The sequence below is a fragment of the Neltuma alba genome, unplaced genomic scaffold, assembly GCF_004799145.2.
Source record: "Neltuma alba isolate B1F8T4 unplaced genomic scaffold, ASM479914v2 tig00010707_pilon, whole genome shotgun sequence".
Taxonomy (NCBI): Eukaryota; Viridiplantae; Streptophyta; class Magnoliopsida; order Fabales; family Fabaceae; genus Neltuma; species Neltuma alba.
Window position 1 is genome coordinate 35,588 of NW_021635542.1, and position 24,339 is coordinate 59,926.

The 24,339-nt window shown below is 31.7% G+C and overlaps 2 protein-coding genes and 1 long non-coding RNA gene across 4 annotated transcripts; 2 read left to right on the forward strand and 1 right to left on the reverse strand.

The window, feature by feature from the left end:
* Positions 1-3,217: 3,217 nt before the first annotated feature.
* Positions 3,218-4,924, forward strand: LOC114758506 (uncharacterized). Its single transcript, XM_028947557.1, has one exon. The coding sequence runs from the start codon at positions 3,289-3,291 to the stop codon at positions 4,720-4,722; it is 1,434 nt and encodes a 477-aa protein (XP_028803390.1). The 5' UTR covers positions 3,218-3,288; the 3' UTR covers positions 4,723-4,924.
* A 12,797-nt stretch (positions 4,925-17,721) lies between these two features.
* LOC114758507 (uncharacterized) lies at positions 17,722-19,149 on the forward strand. The gene is made up of 3 exons (XR_003741812.1): positions 17,722-17,885; positions 18,096-18,195; positions 18,868-19,149. It is a non-coding gene; the product is annotated as an uncharacterized LOC114758507 (long non-coding RNA).
* Positions 19,150-20,306: 1,157 nt separating this feature from the next.
* LOC114758499 (zinc transport protein ZntB-like) lies at positions 20,307-24,063 on the reverse strand. Of its 2 annotated transcripts, none has more exons than XM_028947549.1 (5): positions 23,956-24,063; positions 22,725-23,771; positions 21,706-21,785; positions 21,013-21,277; positions 20,307-20,920 (listed from the first exon to the last, which is right to left on the reverse strand). In XM_028947549.1, exons 2-5 carry the CDS (start codon positions 23,518-23,520, stop codon positions 20,652-20,654), a joined length of 1,410 nt encoding a protein of 469 aa, XP_028803382.1. In that variant the 5' UTR covers positions 23,521-23,771; positions 23,956-24,063; the 3' UTR covers positions 20,307-20,651. The 2 variants fall into 2 exon arrangements, with proteins under 2 accessions (XP_028803382.1, XP_028803381.1); XM_028947548.1 differs by having other exon boundaries at positions 23,916-24,063.
* Between the last annotated feature and the right edge of the window lie 276 nt (positions 24,064-24,339).

Sequence of the window (24,339 nt, forward strand, 5' to 3'; positions counted from 1 at the left end):
CTCTTACTATAAAATTATTTTTAAAATTATAATTGGGTGCCATCCAAACACCCCTTAAAATGATTTGAGAGCCCAGCCACAACCCATAAAAGACCAATTCAATGGGAGCCGTTGGATTGATCCAACGGAGAGGGATATAGTCACCGCACATGGTTCATGTTACATCAAATTTATCAGAAACGCGGCACTCCAATTGTAGGTTCGCTGTCACATTTGTTTGTTTGGTCAGCACTATCACAATTCTTTAATACGAGGAATCTGGAAAATTGCGAGCTCCCTTCCCCCACGCATATCTAGTACCAGTTACCAATCAGGACTAAACCTAGTAAAAAAGATTAGCCTCACCTAATACGTTGAATCAATATTCAAATTTCTACAGAGAGAGAGAAATAGAGAAATAGCATCTCAACGTGTGTTGAATAGCATTACTTTTGGTTTTTTTTTTAAAAAAAAAAACTCCCAGTTGTTGAACCCGTTCGCGTCCCTATGGATCACATCCCATTGTCCTTGGGCTAAGCACATCTGCATCCATTCAATTTCCACCAATGTACTATACCTTTTGTTTATTAATGATTATATAAGATCTCTTACTACCAACAGAAGTTAAGTCTAGTAGAAGTGGTTAGTCTCTCATAATGTGACGAATCAAGGTTCGAATCTTCACTGAGAGAGGTGCCAGACAATGTCTCGAATATGATTGTTTTCAATAGAAAGATACTTATGCTTTAGCAAAAAAAAAACGATCTCTTACTGAATTATTTAGTGACACATTTTTCAAAAATGTTCTCATTTCTTGCACTTGTAGCTTAAAGAATGTCTTTAATTTGATCAATGATTGTTTTGAAAAATTATAAAAATTTTAACATATATTAACTTGAAGTGATTTTCTTAATTTTAAGAAAGTACTTAATACTTCCTTTGATTCAAAATATAAGCATCAAATAGCTCAATTATGCAACTCAAAAGGTTAATTAAAATTAGTTAAATATAACACATATGTTAAAAAATACAATTTACTTTTCTAAAACAACTTTATTTATGGAGAGCATAAGTGGGAGAAAAAAATGAAAAATACATTAAATAATCAGACTAATTTAAATTGTATCTTATACCCAAAAAAAACCCTCTTACATATTTGATGGCTTATTGGCAATTCTAATTAATTATGGAAGCTTGTGCTAATTAGTTATACATGAATAAATATTGCTTAAGCTATTTTTTTTTATGTATTAGTTTAATTGAAGCCAGTCCAATTACAATTCAGCGAGCCAATGCCTCGTTCTCGACAAGTTGATGAGAAAGATCAGAAGTGATTGGATGAAAATTTAGAAGTAATTTTATAAGGATTGAGATAAATATGTAAAAATATTTTTTTTTAAAGTTCTTTAAGCACTTCCCAAACACCCCCAAACAGAATCATTTGTAGGGATTCTAGATTATAATCATAGTATCAGTTTATCAATTTGATATTGGAAAAATGACCAAAAAAGATTATAATCATAGTATTATTTTATCAATTTGATATTAGAAAAATAACCCAAAAAAAAAAGTTACTAAATGCTAGATAAGAAATTTTAACTAAAATTCGTTGTTATTTAAAAATTTAATGTTGTCAACATCAAATAAAATATTGTTATTAGGAAAATGAAAAAAAAAAGTTGAAAATCACTAAATGTTAGATAAGAAATTTTAACCAAAATTTATTGTTATATACAAATTTAGTATTATTAACACCGGATAAAATATTGTTACCAAGCTTAATTGAAAATTTAGTATTTAGTATTTTTTATTTTTTCTTTGATATTTCAGTTTATATTAAGTTAGTATTGTTGGCCTATAAGGCCTCGATGATTATTCGCAGTGGATTTAACCTTAAAATTTTTATAAGAGTATATATTGATAGATTTTACCATGGTAAATCATAGTGGTTTAGACTTGGCAATTCATTTTTTTTTTTCATGTAGCTCGATCTTAGTCAACATTCATCACACTCTTCCTCCTTTTCGTACACAAGCGCGTCACTCTCTTATCCCTTCTCACGGACCCTCACTCTCTCAATCAATACCAATGGGTCCCTTCCTCACGCCCGCTAACCAAAAAAGTCCAGCTATTCTATTAGCCGTCGGGCAGTGCTTTTCTCACCCGCAGTATCAGTTTGCTTCCCAACTCTCTCGCTCTTGTTTGGGCCACGTGTCCCCCAACAGCACCCATTACCCCCACCTTCTGCAAGTTGCAATTCGCATTTACCCCCACTGCAAGCGTGTAGTTTCTTCAAGCTCTTCTACAACCCAAAATATCTTAATTGATAATGTTTCTAAAATAATATAAAAAATTATTGCCCCATTTCAGAAGTAATCTCTAAAACATAGTTTTTTCCCCTTAATTTTTAAAAATATGCTTTTAGTTCAATCTTTTACAATTTCAAGCTTATACGTAAATCCTGATAGTTTCCACCTTTTTTTTTTTTTAATTCAGTCATTCTTACTGAAAATGAGTCAATATTTCACTAAATTCCACTAGTGTAATTAATTGTTATTTAAAAAATATAATGCTATTTCTAATGCTATATACACACACATATATAATAAGCTAATAAATGGGATAAAAATATGAATAATATAATTACACACAGACCATAACAAATGTCATGTGAAAATTAAAAAAAAAAAACTCAAGGGTATATATAATTGTAAATTATATAGATTAAATGAAATACTTGATAAATTATAAAGACAGAATACTATATTTTTATTTTAAAATAGAAGGCTATCTGCTAAAATTACAATATGATTATAATGACACTGTTTATTTTTATTTTAATATATGTTCCTGTATACTTTAAAATGCAGCTTTTCGGCTGGCCACCATTCAGTTTGTGTTAAATATCTTTAACTCCTAGTATCAAATAACCAAATATAAACCAATAATAATATGTCAAAAAACGAATTTATAACAATATTTTTTTTACCAGGACTTATAACTATAATTTTAAAAATCAAGAAAAATAATTAAATTATAATGATGTGGATGTAATATTTCTTATCCTATATTAAAAAATTTATAATACTTTAATTAGAAGAGGTATATAGTGCCTTGAATACGTACATATATTTAAAAAAAAAAAGCAATAAGAAAAAAAAGTTTACCTTGAATAAATAAATAAAAAAAATCTCCCGCAGTGTCCTCTTCCACGACAAGCTTATAACTCCATCACTCAACGAGAGGAATGGCCTCTCTCTCTTTCTCGCTAATTTGGTCCAAAAGCCCCGCAAATCTGCACAGATAACTATGGAGAATTACGCGTACCCTTCGTACCCTGACTCAGGCGAGTCGTCTCCTCGCTCCAGAGAGGTTGAATTCGAGAACCCTCCGCCGTGGGACGATCAGCAGCCGCCGCCCAATTACAAAGCTAAATTTATGTGCAGCTATGGCGGGAAGATCCAGCCTCGTAGCCACGACAATCAGCTCTCCTACGTCGGCGGCGAGACCAAGATCCTCGCCGTTGACCTCAACATCAAGTTCTCCACCATGATTTCCAAGCTCTCTGCCCTCTGCGACGGCGTTGATGTCACCTTTAAGTACCAGCTCCCCGGAGAAGAACTCGACGCCCTGATTTCCGTCACCAACGACGACGATCTAGAGCACATGATGCACGAGTATGATCGGCTGTACCGTGCTTCCGCTAAGCCCGCTCGCATGAGGCTCTTCCTCTTCCCTGCTAATACTAGCCAGACATCGAGTTTTGCCTCCGATCAGGACCGCTTCGTCGAGGCTCTCAACACGGCTCCGGGTCCGACTCCACCCGATACGGTTAAGCCGGCTCCTGTTCCTGGCAGCAACGTCGATTTCCTCTTCGGTCTGGAGAAAGGAGTACCGCCGGCGCAGCCACCGCCTGTGGCTGTTAAGTTTCATGACCCTGTTCCTGGACCTGTGGTGCCACCTCTGGAGTACCAAACAAGAGGTGGCCCTGAACGGGTCATGGGTTCGGATCCTTCTGTGAACCCGATTGAAGTTCAACGGCAGTTGCAGAGGATGCAAATTGGGGAGCATGATCAACCTGTGTATAGGAGAAAAAGCGAGGACAATTCAGCGGGAGGATATGCAGCTGGAGATTATTATGTTCAGAAATTTGCCGACAAGGCTCCTCCATCGAATTTGCCGGCCACAGCACCACCAGCTGGAGGTTATTGGCAGGAAAAGCAAGTTCATAGCGAGGGTTTTCAGCCTATGACGGCGTCAAACGGATCTGGAGGAGCAGACCAGCCGGTTTATGTTATCCCGCAGCCCGGAACTTTCTATCACGCGCCGCCGGTGGTACGTCCTCAGGCGGCACCAGCCACTCAAGGTTACTACGCAGTGCAGCGAATGGTTTCTGATGCCTACCGTGAGCAGCCAGTTTACAGCGCGTCGGCGGCGCCCCGAGCGCCATTTTCATCAGCGGCTCCGGCAACCTTGGCACCGGCTCAGCCTGTTAAACCTGCCGCTTATACAGATGGATTCAACGTGGTTCGCCCGACTGGGATGCCGGATAACTCAGCAGCGTATGCACAGGTGGCGTACGATAACTCAGCAGGGAGACAGTTTTACTACACTGCGCCGGGAGGAGTGATGCATCCGCCACAGTACCAAGGGGTTGTTCCGACGGCGGGCGCTGATATAAGACCCTCCGGAGTATCAATGGGTCAAGATCCTAAAGGGGTCAACAAGGTTTCCCAAGGTTAATTAACTCGGAGTGTTAAAACAGTTTATGTTTCTTTGGGTTAGTTATCTAATACGTACTATACTACTAGATTTTACTATTTCTTGTATACAACGTTGGACATGGAAATATTATTATTGTTATGTTGTTGAGATGTGTCTTCCTCTTGTCTTTGGCATGTAAAAATTGGCATATTTACTCTAATTCGAATTTAAATTCCCAAAATTTTTTACCTTTTAGGAAGTTAATGGATGGAATAAGCACGAGATGACCTGATAAAATCACTTGATCGAATATATATTAAGACTAGAATATCCACCATTTTTAAATTATTTGCTCTTTTAAATTTTGGGAAAATTGCTAAGCAATTCCTCAAAATTCACTGTTTGAATGTAGCTAAGGACACGCGTTATTGAGCGGTGAGTACCCCTATAACTTTTGTTTAATTATATATGTTGTTGCAACTAGTTATGTTTAAGCAATTTTAGGCACACTTGGACAATAAATTTTATAATAAGAAAATTTCAACCCTTTTTACTAAATTCTGTTGTTTCTTCTTATTACTATTATTAGGAAAATTATTTTTTAAGTTAAGAAAATTCTGGTTAATTCCTTAGCAAATGTGGTAACTTGAATTTTTGGCCAATATATCAGGGATGCATGTGGGGTAGTAACTTGAATTAATGAAATCAAGTGAATAAAAATCAAAATTTGATGGTCTTCATCATACAATTTGATTTTGATGGGCATGCTTGAATTAATGAAAGTTGATATTTCATATCCTTAATACAAGATTTTGTTTTACTTTTATTTTAGTCCTAAATATAACACCATAATCCACTTTGTCTCTTATATTTATATATTTTTTTCCAATATAGTCCTTTTAACAATAGTAGTTCTGGTCAATACACTTAATTAGTAAAGATATTTTAGGAAAGATAACACATATTTATTACAAATAACTAATTTAACTTCTTTTCTTAATCTCTTCAAATTAGTCAACTAACTCTTATAAATAAAATACTTGTGTTCAGACTTCAGATTTGACCTTTTCCCCGTACCGGAGCACGTGCTATTTTTTATTAATTTCAATCAATAAGATCTTGTTTACAATTTATAAATGAGGTTTTATAGTTAAAATGGAGATAGTATTTTCTTACTCAAATACTATTATAAATCAAAGTACATCTAGATTATCTTTTAATTGCCAACAATTTCTTTTAAAATAGTAGATAAAAGAATATTTGCATTTATCCGGATGTGGGGACAAAAAATAAATAATTGAAAAGGCAATATTACAATTAAAAAAATTCCAACAGAGACATTATTTCATGATTGACCTCCACCCTATTTGCCTTCGAAAATAATAATTGGCATCAAATTTTGGTTTCTTTTCCTGCAATAGCCTCTACTTAATCCAACAATTGTAATCCTGATAAATGTCAACATAAAAAAAAATCATCATATAAATAAGCAGTTTAAGAGTTCAATTCTAAATTTTTATATCTATATAAAGTAAATTTAATTAAAAAAGAATTTGTTATTTGCCTTCTATACATTAAAAAAAGATCGATCCTGCTGTTAATAGAAGGATACTTAAATTACAAAAGAAGTACTCCTCAGAACAATGAAATCAGGTTTAACTAGTTAACTTTGGGAGTATATTATATAAAGTTGATGTGTGATGAAAGGGATTTATAAAATAAAAAGCGAAAATTGAGAGAAAGGACAACAGCATCCGCAAGTTATGTATTTTGTTTGTGTCCATATCAAGCAGCACTTGAGTGCGTGATGAAAAGTTCCACATGAAAACAAAAAATGTAAGGATCAATTAAAAAAAAAAAACACTTATCCACAGGTGTCACATGATCTTTGCAAACCTATAAAAGAAAGATCTAGATTATTTAATATTTGCCATAATAAAATCAATTCAACGTTATATATAGAGAATAACTCAGATAATTAAAACCTCTGCTTATATATTATATTTATAAAATCTTATAAGTTGTACCATACGATTAACGCAATTTCTTTTTATAAAATATTAGCTCCAATTTTAAATATAGGGAGTAGACATAAAAATTTATTTTTATTCTAAAGGACATTAATTTATTTTACCTCTTACATTTATATTTTTTTAAATTATTTCTTTCGCCTGTACATAGAGAGTTTTCATCAAGGTATAGTTATAATGTATATAATAAAAAGATATTCTAGAAAAACCAATAGTTCAATAGACACTTGTTATAAATAATTAATGTGACTAATTATTTTAATATTTACAGCTTAGTTATTTAGCTTTTATATTAAAAATGAGAGGGAGCATTATTTATAAGATACATACAAAAAAAATAAGGTTTGCATTAAACTCCTTGCCTCTCTTCATTTTTTCACTATTATTTTTATTTTTATTTCTCCACTCTATCTCTATGTTTTACTATTTGATTGCATCTTAAGAATTTTTCACCTAAAATTCCTATTCTAACTAATATACCCTTCATCAGAAAAAATTTCATCCGATTGTTATTTATCTCGTGCATTGTATGAGGAAAAGAAAAACTAGATAGACATTAAAGTACTAAAATATAGTCATGATAATGTCCTTGAAATCCATGCATCATCAACATAATGGGTATGAAAATGCCATTGCAATGTTTAATAAACACATTTTATTACTTATGATCTTAGTATAATTTATTTATTTTTTTACGTTGCTCGTGATGTTATTAGTTATCTTGGACTCTCTCCTGACCTTTTTTTATAAGAAATAAGAGAGGGTAATTTTAATCAACGGGATAAGTCTAGTAGAAAGATTTAGTCCCTTATAATATGGTAAGCTAATGTTTGAATTCTTATTAGGAGAGCTGCTCAAATGTAGTGTCTGACAGCTGTCTCTAATAAAAAAGAGGATAATTTTGTTGGCCTAAATGGAAAGAATAACCAATTGTTATTCTTTAATTTTATAAAAAAACCTTGTTTTTTTATCTCCTTATTCAAATTATTTGGGTTTAGTTTTAGGAGGTGTTTGAATGGAAATCAAACCATAGCTTCAGAAGTGATTTTACGATATACGAAATAAATATATAGAGAAGTTTATCTTGATTTGTGAAAAAATACTTTTTAGAAACACTTCTCATATCATCCAAACACCTTTTTAATGTCATAAGATTGAGGCCCTACCGTGGCTCCTATAGTTTATTATTTAATATTGTTTTAACAGTAGTATTTTTTAATGCATGTAAAATTAGTAGTTAATGGGGCAGGGGTAGTTTTGGATGAGTAAGTCCAATTCCAATGTTATTTTCAAATTCAAAGTCATTGTGTATTTTTTAACATTTAATGGAGGAAAAGTGAGCACAAACAGCCGGAGTTTTCTCACACAAAATCTGTTATTTTCCCAAGAATCAAAGGCCCCTCATTATTGCCCCCACCCACAACCTTCTCCTTTGACCTAAAATTGATAATTACTCCTCTCCCAACTGCATTCTTTGGCCTCAAATTTTGTCTCTAATTCAATTCAATTAATCATACTCCATCCATTCCTTATTATAAGAGACATTTAATGTTTATGACATGTTCCTATATATAAGAGACACTTAAAAGTTGTCTCTACTTTTTTGTGTTGATTTCTTATTTTACCCATATTTATTTTATCTCTAATTCACACTCTCTCTCCCTCCCACTTCTCTTTCTTTTAATAATTTAATTGTTCTCTCTCATGCTCTCTCTCCTTATTAATGAGGGCATTTTTGAGAAAAAAATTATACTTTTTACACATTGATTGTTCTTAACTAATTTTAACTGCTTTTTTGATCAACATAATTTGGTTATTTATCTCTTATAATAAGGAACGGAGGGAGTATATTGCTTCCGGTCCTAATTATAAAAGCCAGTTAACTAATTTGAGGAGATTGAGGAAGTAAGTTGAGTTAGTTATTTGTCCTAAATAGGTGTTATCTTTCCTAAAATATCCTTGTTAATCAAGTGTATTGACTATACTATCATTTTTAGAATGGCTACTTTAGAAAAAATATATAAATATAAGAGACAAAATAGACTAGGGTCTTATATTTAGGATTAAAATAAAAATCAAACAGAATCTTATATTAAGAACCGGAGGTAGTACTATATTGTATACTAGTGGGAGCCATCTTCCTGTGGGTTTAGTAAAGTAATATTTTTTTAAATAATAACCATGACCAGATTTTTGTTAGCAACATATATCAATCAATCAATTTATTGTAGTGGGCCCTCAGCTAATTTAGATCTATTTCCTCCCAATCATATTAATACAAAAAATTTTCAACTACATTTTTGTTTATGTACAAAATTTGAACATAAGATTTTATTTAAAAGGTGCAAGAATTAGACGGCTCGAACCAATCATTGAAAGTAAGTGAAAATATTTTCTCCATCCTTATTACAAGAATCTCTCCTATGCTTCGTAATATAATATTCTTTCATTTCTAAATATAAAATCAATTTTGTAGTATAATTTGTACTACAATATATTTAAGATTAGAGGAGCAAATTTTGCCTAAAATATTATTAATTTTTTCTACCCAATATTTTTAACTAATTGCAAAACTTCCAGACTAATGAGCAAAATTTCTTTAATTCATGACTTTACTCGGAATAATTCTAGTATCTTACAAAAAGTAATTAATTTTAACTAACTTTATTAATTTATATTAACTTGTTATTAGATGATTATAATAAGCACCGTAAGAATACTTAATTTTAAACCTGTCCGTAATATTATACGCTAGATGGTCAGTGACGAGTACTCCATCTATGGTTCATTATTTGGTTTGACAATTTTCAACCACCTTAAAAAACAAAGAGTGAACCAACAAAACAAAATTAATTAAATTGATCATTAAATTTAAACCAATCCAAACCTAATTTGCAACCTTTTCATCGAACGAAATTAATTAAATTAATCATTAAATCGAGTGCAGTTTTAATATTCTCGATGTTGGCCCCCCCAAAAAAAATTAATATTCTGGATAGAGATTCATGATATTTAATACACTTCATCAAACCCAAATATAACACGAAATCATCCTCAAGTACAAAATATTTTCATATTTACGCCAATTTCAAATATTATTTATAGAATATATGCATTATATTTATAAAGAAAGAGTGTGGAAATGGGTTCTTCAATGAATGTCACAATCTAAATGAGATAATTGGATAGGACGTGGCGCCACTAAAGATTGGGAAAGTGTAAATAGAGTTGTTGCATTTATTTGACTTCGCTTATCACGATTGGGACCACTATAATATATAACGCCCATGTGATGTTACTCATTTTTATGGCTAAATTGACACCTCTCATTTTCATTCATTTCTCCTAACTCCCCATTTTTTTTAATTATAAAGCTGGCCTTAATCTTATTATTACTCCCATTTTTCTATCTCTTTCAGTTTCCAAATCTCTTGAAAGATTTCCATAATTTCAAGAGTATTATTATTGGAGAGATATTTATTAGTCAAGGTGGTTGAAGAATATTAAGAATATCAATTCAGGGATACTTTCACATTCTCTCTTAATGTAGAAGATATAATTGTGGCCTAGCTAGATTTAGGCCTAGTAATAAGCCATGCAAATTTATTGAGCTTATTCATATTTTTAATATTATTATATGTATCATATAATTTTTAGAGTCTCTGAAGATTTGTAGAGTTTATCTTTTGGGGAAAAAAATTAAATCACATAAAACTCTCCCAATTTTGAAGCAAGTATAAAAAATTCATTAAACATTTAAAACTTACTGTGAACCCACCTAAACTTTTAACTATGTATGAATAAACCAGAATTATTAATTATTTACCTCCTTAAATTATATTTTTATGTGTATATAACCCTCTGAAGTTTGGAGTTTTATGTCTATAAATTCCCTACATTTTAAGAGATATAAGCCGATAAAAAATAAACGAAACTGTTAATGGGAGAATTATTAGCATAAATATAAGATTTCGGAAGGATCTATTGTAAAGTTTTAAAATTTAAAGAGATTATCTATGTGCTACTATAACATAAAATTGAGGGAGTTATATATAATTTTGCCTTTAAAAAAACTAAAATATGGTTATGATAATAATAATGATGATGATGATAAAATTAGAACCATCTAGATTTTGTCTAAATAATTGAAATGACACATGTTCGGTTGAGACTTGACAATGTGTAAGGAGTCCAAACACAACTTTAAAAAAAAAAAAACTCATATGAAGAAGAATAGGTTAAGAAAGATTAGCAACTTGGCCTAATGGTCTAAAGGATTCAACGTGCTGCTCGCTGTATTTGCCCGTGACTTTTTGGTAAAGCTAAAACAACCCCCGCCCCGAGAAAATATATTACTATAATATTTATTGTATTATTTATTATTTTAATTTGATTGACATATATATTTATATATACATATAAACTAGATTTCAGGCCTGTGCCCTCTACAGAGTTTTAAAAACAAATTTAATTAGGACATTAATCATGTATTATGGTATGATTTATCAATTTTAGGATAAGTTAATCTTATGTTTCTCCTCATAAATAACGGGTTCATTTATCTAGCCAAATCACGTTACGTGTTTTTTATTATTTTGGTCATCATTACCTAACCCTCGAGTCCTGTCAAACCCAGAAGAAAAAATAATCAGTGTGGCAGAACTTAGTTAGATAAATGGATCTCATGCTTATAAAAACTTGACTTGAGTTTTATTTTGATTGACAATATTATCATTCTATTATCAAAACAACTTACTATTTTATTGTGCCTTGTAATTTAAATGTTTGTCTACTAAAAATAATAGAGGGCTAACCAATAAGACGCGACAAAATGCAGAAATTACATATAAACATTTACTCAAATAGAAATTTATCTGTGAAAATTATTATTAAAAAATCATTAAACAGCAATATGATTACAAATATTTCTTTTGGGAATAAAAGGAGATTATTTGGGATCCCTTGATGAGTATCTTCTGATTATGTCATTCTCTAGAGACTATTGGTCATGATGACCTAGGCGTTGTGGCATGTGGGTATTCTTAAAAAGCACTTTTTAAGAATAAACACCCCAACCTTTACACTTTAAAACAATTTGTACTACGTATGAATAGATTTTAAATTTTAGTGCATCATTATTTCATATGGCAAACTTTTTTTAAGGTTATAAAAATTTCGCTGTAAGATTTTTAAAAGTCAGTACTGGTATTTATGCAGAAATTAAATTATAAGTGAGTCTTTTTAAATAGTTTTAGTTTGTTTTTCTTAACCATTGGCAAAAAGAAAGTTTGTTTTCCTTAACAAATATTCTCCATTTTATAACAAAATAAATATTTTAAAATTATGCATGCAGATTAAAAAAAACTAATAAATATTCTTCGTTATAACAAAACTCAACAATATTTTACTAAAATATTCCTATTTATTTTTCCTAAGTAATTGATTTTCACTAATTGTAATTTTCACTATTTAAGGCAATAGTGAAATTGGAGGTAAAATTGTAAAAGTACAAATGATTAATATTTTAAAATGAAAATTATTCGGAGCCAACACAAACATTTCAAATTGGGTATTTCATAACAGAGGGAGTAAATGTTAGGAAAAAAGGGGGGGGGGGGAGACAAAGTAGCTTGCGTTAAAAGGCAAAGATAGGCTGAACTTTGTTGAGTAAAAGGCTAAGCAGAGTGCAATATTTCTCGAGTCAAGGGAGGTATATAGATAATAATCTCACCGATAATTATGATTGGCCAAAACAAATCTCACCAATTATTGTGATGAGCTAATAAGTCAATAAAATTGACTAGGGAAGGCTCTGGAATAAGCCAAATGGTTGCATGTTAATTATCCTCTAAGCTATGTTTATCTGTTAATTAATGAAATCTACCAATCCGTAATAATCAAAGATTCATAAATTCGATATTGATTTAGACTCATCTCGTCTTATAATGCTTTCCATGAAATAGCATCATAATTTATGAGAAAAAAGATTGTAATTGAAGAGTAAAGGCAAAGTTTGCCCCTTAAGTGGGTTCCATGGAATGAGATTAGTGATTAATGAAGTAATCATTAAAGGTTCAATTTTTAAACCAACAAGTTGTAATCCAAGAAATATGCTGCGCATGTTCCATGACAGCTTCAAACTTGTTTTTACCTCTTTTTAATTAAAAAAATAAATATCTTGGCGGATTGGTTATGAAAACTTTAAGTCAGGTAGGTCTCGTGGCTTTTTTTGGGGGGGGGGGAACTTGCATTGATATTTACAAATCACTACCAACTAATGAAATCCGTACCTTACTAATATTCTTCTGATTTTTAACGTAAAAGCTATTAATTAATTTAAATATAGTAAAAAATTTAAATTTAATTTTAAAAAATGTGATATGATTTTTTTAGAATATTGCCATGTGACATTTTATATATTAATTTATACATTAAATAAATTAATTTAGAAAAAATAATGAATATAAAAATATAAAATCTCACACTTAAAACCAAAATAAATTCTCATAACTCCTGTGTTTTAAATCGGAGATCTAAAATTTAAACCTGCAATTTCATGAGATATTAGACAAATTTATATCCTGAACTCATATTCATTGGCTTGAACCATTTTTCACTTGCATATTTTATTCCACAACATCCGTATCTAACAAGAGGAAAGTAAATCAAACGGGATATATAGCTTATTGTTCTTATATCAAATTAGAATATATTCTAAATTACTGGTTTATGCGGTTGAGTATATGTCTTCTACACGTTAATTTTGTGTAATATCACAAGCATAAAACCTATTGATGTGACAAATCATAACGCCAATTAAATAGACATATCAAAAGATCCCATACAACCAAAAATAACATGCACCTCAAAATAAGTCATATCTATTAAATCTTATCACTATTTATAAGCCACTTGCCTCTTACAAAAATTATACTATGATTTGATTATGATTGGCTACTCCTCCGGTCCTTAATATAAGACTCAATTATTGAGTTGGTTTTGGTCTTAAATATAGGATTCATTTCTCATATTTATTAATTTTCTCTAAATTACCCTTATGGATACTCCCTCAACCATAATCAAGTAGAAGAGGAGATGAGGTATTAAGAAAAATGATTATAGTGTTTTAGGAAAAATGTATCACTTTTCTTATGATTAACTAACCTACCTAATTTTCTTAATCTAATCAAATTAGTTAAATGGGTCTTATATTAACGACCGGAGGAGTATTATATATTTTAAAACTTATCAGATTTGATTGGAAAAAAATTATCCTATATAGAGACCTTTATAATTTAAATTGAAGTATCACAAATTAAAAAAAACATATTATATAAAAAATAATCAATATATATTATATAAAAGAAAAGTATAAGAACAGGCTTATTCTATAATTCATTATTTATTAACATGATTATTTTTTTGACATGACTGTAACGACGTGGACCACAATGCTTAACCTATACTTGGGCCTCAGTTGGCCCAAAAGGAAACTAAATTTGGGCCTTGACTTTAAACCCAATGTCATAGGTTCGTCCACTGATAAGCATCCTTTTGGTTTAATATGTACTATGACTGACCCTGGGTTTGGGTTTAATGAAAAAAGTTGGTTTCTCATGACCAGTGAACCAAAATTTAAATTCCTGTCAGGAGAGGTGATGATATTGAATACTTGATAGTATTTCAAATGGGATTAACTCCATTAAATATTTCTATAAAAAAAAGTACTATGATTGTCGATATGTATATATTCTACAAACTACAATTATAATAGTAACGGCGACAAATTTCTAAGGGAAAAAAAACAATTACATATGAAAAAGACGCATAATAATTATAGAGTATAGACATAAAAAATAAAAAATGAATATCATGCACAAGTTTTGTTTTTTTTTATCATTCTTTCTTTAAATATATGACAATATATATAATATAATATAATCTGTCCCTAAAAATTTAGGAGAACTGTATCAGGATAAGTCCAAAACTACTCAATCATAGAAAATCCGAAATTTTATTATTTTTAACCTAATCAGTTAAATACGATATATGATTAAATTTGTTATACTTCCAAATAACTAAACTAAATGATCACTTTTCTCTTGGAACTAGGAGAATTATTAGAAAAGGAATGAGCTGTCCTAAATTATCATGTAACATTATTTAGCTAAGCTATATAAAACCCCACCGAAGCTTGAACTAGGGTTGCATGCATAGGATTCTGGTCAAAAGAAAAAAAGGGTTGCATGCATAGGATAATTTAAGATTTGAGAGGTCGTCAACCAAAAAATATTTAAGGAGTTATTTGGGCAGTAAAATATTATATTTTTAGTAACATAATGGAATAATAAATATTAAGAGTTTATTTACACAAAAATAAGCATTTAGGGAGTCCTTTCAAATTTTAAAGAATAAAAAAAATTGTATATAACTTACGCTACAATTTAAAGAATCTCGATCTCCTTTTTTCATCATTCATGTGAAAAAAAGATGACAAATTTAGCTGTCTTAGCTATTAAGATGGTGCGTATGAGCCACAAATGTGAGGTTGGAATAACATTTATAGCTACGTTGACTGTAAAATATGAGGAATCGATGAGGTGTAAATTAAATGAATTAGCGACAAGGAATATTTAAACAATTTAGGAGAGATGACAAGTTCAAATTGTATATCTCTAGTGCAAATTATTAAAAATTTAAAGTCCATTCATTAGCAAAATGTCAGATTGTAATGCTTTATTCCATGCATATAATCTTTATTATTCTACATTTTCTTCATCAAATGTTGAAGTTTAAAATCACCTAATGAATTATAGATACCCAGTCTACGTATTCGATTATTAAAAAAAAAAAAAGAATGTCATATTTACTCACACTTATGCGTACTATAACTTTTGGATACGGAATATTTTGTATGCCTTTTTATTTAAAAAAATATTATCAAACCAAGTTCTTAAATAAGAGGAATCCATCACAAAATCTTTTTCCATTTATAAAACTTGAACAAGATATTGCCTTTTGTAGAGAGGGAGATATATATATATATATATATATAGCTCTTTTACTTTATATAATCTTTTTTAAGTTTGCGTAACCTATCACTCAGTGAGCAACAAGATCCATGTCAACGGCCCACTTAAACACTCAGTTAAGTTGTATTGGTGATAAATAATACTTCCTACAATTTTAAATACAAAATTTAGTAAATATATTTATTTTGGTTATGAATATAAGATTTAATCAGATCTCTAAATTTTTATTTTTTATTTTGCTAAACTCTTCTTATTTATTACATATGTTAAGGAAGAATTTTGCCACTTGAATGGTTTCAATGCAAATAATTAAAATGGGCATCTTGGAGAAATCAACACAAAGTGATCAATCAAGTCTACGCCAATGGGCTTCTTGAATGTATTGTTACAACTGATAAATCATACTACTTCTAAATCTAAATATAAGAGTTAGTTAACTAATTTGAGAAGATTAAAAAAATAAATTTAATTAATTATAATAAATTGATGTTATCTTTCCTAAAATATCGTTGCTAATCAAGTGTGTTGGCTAGAACTATCATTATTAGAAGGACTATCTTGAGGAAAAAAATACATAAATATGAGAGAGAAAATGGAATGAGGTTTTATATTTAGGACCAAAATAAAAGTCAAACGAAGTCTTATATTAAGAATCAAACATAGTACTAGCTTTGATCTTTAATATAAGAGTTATTTGACTGATTTAAGTAGATTAAGAAAATTAGTTAAATTAGTTATCTATAATAAATAGGTATTGTCTTTCCTAAAATACTCTTGTTAATCATATGTATTAGTGGAAACTACCATTTGATGAAATATTTAACATGCTTAACTACTATAATGACTATTTGAAAAAATGAATAAATATGAGAGACAAAAAAGATTGGAATCTTATATTTAGGACCAAATTAGATTTTAAATTCGTTATTATATTAAAGACTGGAAGTAGTACTTTATTTAGTCCTAAATGTAACAGTTATAAAAGATGAGTTTGATTCTAAACTCTCCCTATTTGTTGCATATATTAAAAGAATTTTCCATTTTTAAGAAAATAAACTTAACTACTTTTTCTATTTTTTACAAATTAGTTATCTAACTCCTAAAGAAGTAAGGATCGGAGTATTATTTTTTAGTGTTTTTTTCCAAACTAATTTGTCTTATTTATAAATTGATATATAATTTAATGATCCACATAAGTAATTTAAAGAAATCATATAATATATGCTATAATTAAGCAATTTAATAATTTTTTAAATCTCCTTAAGTCAATCAATTAGATTTTATATTGAGTGGCAAACGGATGCAGTATAAAGATATGGACGAAGGTTTGAGTGTTTTGTACCCATGGGCTATGGATTCCTTGGAGACATGCAGGGACACAAGATCTCCATTTGAAGTGTAAAAACTTCTGAGGGTATGGAAGGAACATATTCCAACTTACGGCTGAAAAGCCAGTTGGCTAAGATTGGCACCTTATTCTACCTACACACAACCCACAACCCCCCGTGTGACTCTTCTCTTTTTCTGTTCACATCCCACTCCCTTCAACGAAGCTTCTAAGCAAAAATACAAGTGGACTCCGTGAAATGAATATCATTCATATATATTGTGGGAATCAGATCCCTCCAAATAAGAATTCCACTTTAATTATTCTACTCATAATAATTGTAATAATAATGTTCTTTGCTTGCCCTTGTTCCAGAATCCACCTTTGAAAGTTACTCAATTATTGTCAAAATTAGTAGTAATGTTCTTCATGTGCAGACGAAGGGTGGGTGGAAGATTACTGTCATAAATAATCACATCAGATAATAATAATAATAATAATAATAATAATAATAATAATTAGTCACTTTAAAGAGATCACATATATATACTCCACACGCGTAGATAATATTCCAGACCTTTCTTGTTCAATCCCTCTACTTCTTGATTCTATTCCATCTTCCTTTACCAGAAAGCTTTATAATATTTTCACACCTGTGGGAATGTGTGTATATATGGGTCTAAAGCTACCATTCCTTCACCCATCCCCAAGTTGTATCTCTTCCAATAAGCTCACCGTCAAGTTCTGCAATTCATAGGCCTCCTGCTGCAGCCATGAGTGAGATCAAATATGGCTACCCTTATCCTCCTCAAGGTATAACCTAATGGGATATATATAAACCTCTCTCTTTTCAAGTAGTTTCTTCTTATTTTTTACTTAAATTTTGAGTTTTCTTTATTCTGTGCTGTTAAATCTTTCTGTCTCTATAACGAAGCCATAAATGATTTGAAATTGAAATCAGCATGAGTGTGTATATGTTAATTAGAGTAATACTGAATACTTTTTTTTGTGTTCTGGTTTTAGGTCCTTATCAGGGGCCACCGCCGGTGGCGGCACCGCCGCAGTATTACGCTGAGCAACCACAGCCAAAAAATCGGCCAGAGCGTGGATTCCTTGAGGGTTGGTATGTGATTTAAAAGGATACATACAGATGGATACACATATTTTTGCCCAAAAAGATACTACGTCCGGTATTTAATACTCTTCTGGTTGTTAATATAAAACTCATTTAACTAATTTGATTAGATTAAAAAAATTAGGTAATTTAGTTAATTATAAGAAATATGACATATTTTTTCTAAAATACCATAGTCATTTTTCTTAATATCCTATCACCCACTTCTGCTTAATTATGGTTAAGGGAGATCTATAAGGGTAATTTAGAAGAAATTGATAAATATAAGAAATAGGTCTTATATTTAGGACTAAAATTAACTCAACAATTAGATCATATATTAAGAACCGGAGGAGTATAAGAGTTAGTTAACTAATTTGAGCAAATTAAGAAAGTTTGTTGAGTTAGTTATTTGTAATAATTAGGTGTTATCTTTCCTAAAATATCCTTACTAATCATGTATTAACTAAAACTACCATTTGGCCCAACCTTTGACATATGCAATTACTATAAGGACTATTTTGAAAATATATATAAATATGAGAGACAAAATAGATTGGGTTTTTATATTTAAGACTAAATTAAAAGTCAAACTAGTTCTTATATTAAGGATCAGAGGTAGTACATATATATTTATGATTATAAATAAAATTTAGTAATTTTTTATTATTTGTTGTGCAGCTTAGCAGCTCTGTGTTGTTGTTGCCTCTTGGACGAGTGCTGCTGCGACCCAACAATTATTTGTGATTGCTGATGTGCCTTTAAGCAACACATACACACATCTTCATAGGCTCTTTGTCGGGGATCCCAATTTTACTAAATACTGAATAACTATTTTATGTTATTGTTGACTTTATGCCCTACTACATATGTTTCTTTATTAATTATATCGTTGACGATTGTATTGTATGGATGTATTTTAGAATGTTCATTAACATGTATATTTTGTTGGTGTCTCCTAAATATTGTCGGCGATATCACAAATGTCATTAGTACCTACTGACGTAACAAATTATAATTACCAATAAAATAGTGGTGAGAAAGGAAGGAAGAAACTCGAGTTTACAATCAAATATTAAGTGAAGGCAAAATATTATTTTATTTACAATAATAAAAAAAATTTCCTAGTAGTTAAGTACTATACGATCACTATAATTTTGACATCATATGATTTTCTTGGCGCAAGAAAATGTTTGAAGATTAATTCCCATGATTGCCCTAACGCAATAAGGATAATACTTCAAAAAAAAAAATCACCAATACAAATTGTACTAAAGAGTAGGTCTTCTGTCAATAATTGGAGGAGTACATTGCATTTTGGGAGCAATATGATAATTATGCTCAACAGCAATGTAGCACTTAGATGTCTCACGTGATTGAGGATTTGAAGTATAAGATACTACCTCTAGTTCTTAATATAAGAATTGATCGATTAATTTAAGTAGATTAAAAAAATTAATTAAGTTAGTTATTAATAATAAATAGGTATTGTCTTCTCTAAAATACTCTTGTTAATCAAGTGTATTAGTTAGAACTACTATTTGATAAAATATTTAACCTATGCAACCACGACAATGACTATTTTTAAATAAATACGAGATACAAAGTGGATTGTAATATTATATTTAGAATCAAATTGAAAGTCAAATTAGCTTTTATATTAAAGACTAGAGGTAAGTATCACTTTAGTTTTAATCTCATGATCACAGGCAACAGAAGTATTGGGTTTTAATCACACGGTTTGATATTAGTTTATTTCAATTTCTTTTCTAAGGGGCCAAAAACTCAAAGTGCCTTTGATAAATTATTTCAATATTGTACTAAGGTCATTTTAAATGCAATGCAAAAATCCTTACTTCATCTCCTAGCATGAACTTGCCTCCATTCTTCAATTGTATCTGCTAGTTATTTTGATGTATAATCTCATTATCAACTTCTTCAAGCACATTTTAAGCCGCCACAGGCCGTACAAAACCTATGGAATGATAATCATACGTCCCTGGAAATAGCAAATCCAAACGGGCAGAGTGAAGAAACAAATACAGTTCTTCCATTGGATGAGGCTTGGATAAAGCTCATACAAAACACTGTACAAGGAAGAAAATGCTGCCAGGATCTAGAAAAAAATGATGTATCCATAGATCCCCTTCCCCTGAACAAGAGAGGAACAATGAACGAATAGGCTCACTTTGATCACAAGTCTACATTTTCATCAACCAAAGAATCTGTTTCATGAATCCTCCATCTCTGAGGCTTCCGGTTCTTCTATACGTGGCAGCTGTTATTATTTTTATCACAAGATACATGGCAGCTGATCATCAGTTCATCTATCTGTTTTGTTTCAACAGAGTCATTGAAAACCCGTGATAAAGAAACTCACCCTCTACGCGAGACATTATTGAAAACAGAAGGAAGAGATTTTGTGACCAGGATGGTATTTTTCAAAAGAACAAAACCTTTCATCGTCAAATCCTAAGGTATCCTCCTCTCCCTTGATCTCCAATATGGAGAGGTCTTCTGAGAAATGACTTCCTATTAATTGACCAGCTTCTTCCCAGAACGTTCTTTTTCCGCCATGCACCAGCTATACGGGTATACAGAGCCGGGAAGAGGAAGCAAAGTAGCACAAGTAGTACCATAACAACACAGAGCAGGATAACATTGCGAAAACCATCCTTAAGCTCGGGATTGTTTTGGCCAGTCCAAGGAACTCCTCCAACATTCATGCCAAAAACTGCATTGACAGTGGGATGGGAACCAAAACCATTCAACATTATTGCCTATGGATATGATTGATAGAATTAAAAGAAGAGTTAGATTGCCAACCTCCAGTAACGATGGATAATGGGAGGAATATGATTGAAAGGAATGAAAGATAGTAAAGTTTCCTGTTTATTTGCTCAGCCTGCCAGCTGTCAAGACCTGCCTGAATTGCCGTTACACGATTCACTATGAATCCGACATTCTCCTTCAACCTCTTTAATCTTCCAATTAGCTCTTCAAGAGAGCTAATGTCTTCATTGGCAAACCATGGTTTTAAAGAGCATTTTTCTCTGACTCGTAAAAATACTTGCTCTCCGTGAGAAATCACCTGATTAAATTCAAGTCAAAACCAAAAAGTAGCTCTGTCCATATAATGTTGCTTTTATAACTAGAAATGTGGAAGAAATCCTTCCCCGTCACATAAGATCCTACCTTACCATCAAGCAGAGCAAATAAATTGCTTCACTTCCAGGTCAGGGAAATGGTCCACTCCCATGAATCTAGACTTTTTATAGATGTTCCAAGGCAAAATTTTGATGCTAAAATTATTTAAGATGGCAAAGGGCTAACATTTTATTGTATTAAAACTGAAACGAGGTTCACACTTCACATTTTCCCATCCAACACAAAAAAGCAAGCTATATAACCAATTGAGTTCTAATACGCCTATCAAAGGATGGCAAAAACACTGTAACTTTTCGTGTGCAAAATAGATTAAAAAAAATGGTAAAGAAATTAAGGGGAACAAAGAACAACCTGAAGAAGACGCTGCAAGTCCAGATGCAGTTTGGGAAATCTTCTATCATCCAGCATTTGTTTCTTCAAAGCAAAACCACCTGCAACCAAGCAAAATAGTTTATCTCAGATTCAGTTCCACCACACAATTTTAAATAGGATGTGCTAAGGGACGAACATGGAAGCAAAAAACACAAAAAAAAGAAAACTTTTGGAGTCTACATTAATCAAAACCCAAGTCATTCAAGATGAAAATACTTTTGCAACATGTCAAAACAATATTGAAGATAAATAGTAAATCACATCAAAACAAAAGGATGATAAATGAACTTTCTTAGGAGCTGCTTGAAACACTGATATCAAGCATAATCAATTATGTGGCTGCAAAATCCGAAGATATAAGGTGTAAGGATATGAGATCTTCATGTTTGGTATGACAACTGATAGTTACAAGAAAAATGACTCTTGATTAAGGATATAGGTTGTTAAAACCTAATATAAGCAGGATGTCAGATTCCCAAATGCTTTGTAAGGGGCAAGAGATCCCTATTATTCGTGACAATCATATGCTTGACTGGGATCTTGGATGCCTTGTTACTAATAAATAGTAAGACCTATGAAGTTACATATGTTAAAGGTTTCTTTTAGCATCATTCCAAGGCACTGTGGATTCCTAAAATCAGTCAAGTCAAAACATTTTTGCTTAAAAGATCAAATTAAGATGTCCAGTTAGAACTAAAATATTTAGATCTTGACAATTGACACATTGATGATCACATTTTATAATGTCATTTGTTTGTTAAGTTTTTATCCATTTTCTTTCCAAATAAATAAAAGTATAGATACGGAATTAATTACGCAGAATACCCCAAAATGAAGTTAGTGACAGAAGGCATAAACTTAAGACTTCTGCTGAAATGTACAGCAACTACATATTGGTTGCATGAGATAATCAGTACTAGTAAGTCTGTTCATCAACTAATATTCGCAAATAAAGAAGGCAATGACATTGGGATCAAAATGTCATTGACAGAAATTACCTTTATCCAAGGCTAGCTCAACAGAGTCCAACTCCATCTCAAGTTTAGTCACAAGATCTTGAAGCTGATCCACGTGTGTGTCAATTATATGAACGACAAGGTTTGAGACAGATCTAGGAACTGGATTGTCAGCTTCCTCTGAATGATTCATAGTCAATAAGAATTCAAGAACATGCTCCTTAATCACAATGCCATTCCCCTGCTTCTGCTGATCTCCAAAATGAGGGGAAATTTCCACGCTAGGAATCTCAGAAAGAAGAGACTCTCCCATCCGTGAGAAACCTAATCGGGGAACACGCCCCAAAGACACAGTAATTACTGAATTTTCTGTGACTCTAGCAGCAATCCTAAATGTAAAGTCACTGTTGGGAGGACCAGGAGAATTAACCCTGAATACAAGTGCCCCATCAACATGTGCACAAAAGGGTCCATTGCTGACGAGGGAGAGAATATCCTGGAGTTTCAAAGGTGGGCAAAGAACACCAATTAAGTCTTGTGCAGACTGTGACAACTTCTGATTTTCTTTTGGGAGCTCCACATGGTACCAAGAAAATTCATTCCCTCTTCCATCTACTAGCTCCGATTCTCTTTTCCTGTTTTGATGAAGGTCTGCTAGATCCCATTCCTTATTAAAAAAATTCCCTAAGCCGTCAAATATGTAAGCTGTCTTCTTCACTAAGCCTGCAGGATATGTTGGGTAGATTTGGCGCGGCCTTAGAGGCATGCTTGCAGAAGGTTCATTGTCCATGGCCTTACTCTCCCCATTCATAATACCCCTATGACCAGTTAGTTCCATAACCTGCTCCAGCTATACTAAACTATGGTTCCAATTACTAAACAAGAAGATGATAAAATGTCTCCCAGAGACTCTATCTATTATTGCTATTTCATAAACTAGACATCCCAGATTACATATCTTCTATGGAAACCAACATGCCATTATCGTGCCAATCATCAATCATGAATAATAACCCATAAGTAGATCCAAAGGGGCAAGGGCAGATTCAGGTATCCAACATTCAAACCAGCCCCCCCAGTCACTAAACCCTGAAACAGAATTGGAAGCTTTCAGAATCCACTTACGCTAATAAAGACCAAAGTAACATATAGAGAAGCATGCAGGAACCGAATGCAAATGCAACTCAAACAATATGCACAACTCCAGGCAAAGAACAAGAAAATATGAATTACTCAGGACAATAAATGCAGAAATGTGAGAGAAGTGATTCACCTCGCAGCACACTGCAAATTAGCAGAGCCAGACCGATGTCAAAATCTTCGATTCCCAGAAAAGTCAAAAGTTGAATTAGCGTAGATTGAACTCGTTCCCCACCAATACAGATTCAATGCTTCAAAAGGAAGCGAAAATTTGTAAACAGGGAAAAAATACAATATACAAACACAAGTAGTTTTTTTCTTTTTTTGGGCCGGAAATTCAATAGAAGCCGGCTATATAATGCCGCGTAGGAAGAAGCCGCCGACAATCTCGATTGTCACCTTCTCCGAAACTTCCCAAGCAAATCCAATTCCTTGAGCGGCGATTTAAAAAGGTAATTAAAAGAAAGTAAGATCCCAGTTACATTTTTAATCCCTAGAAAAAATAATTAACTTACAT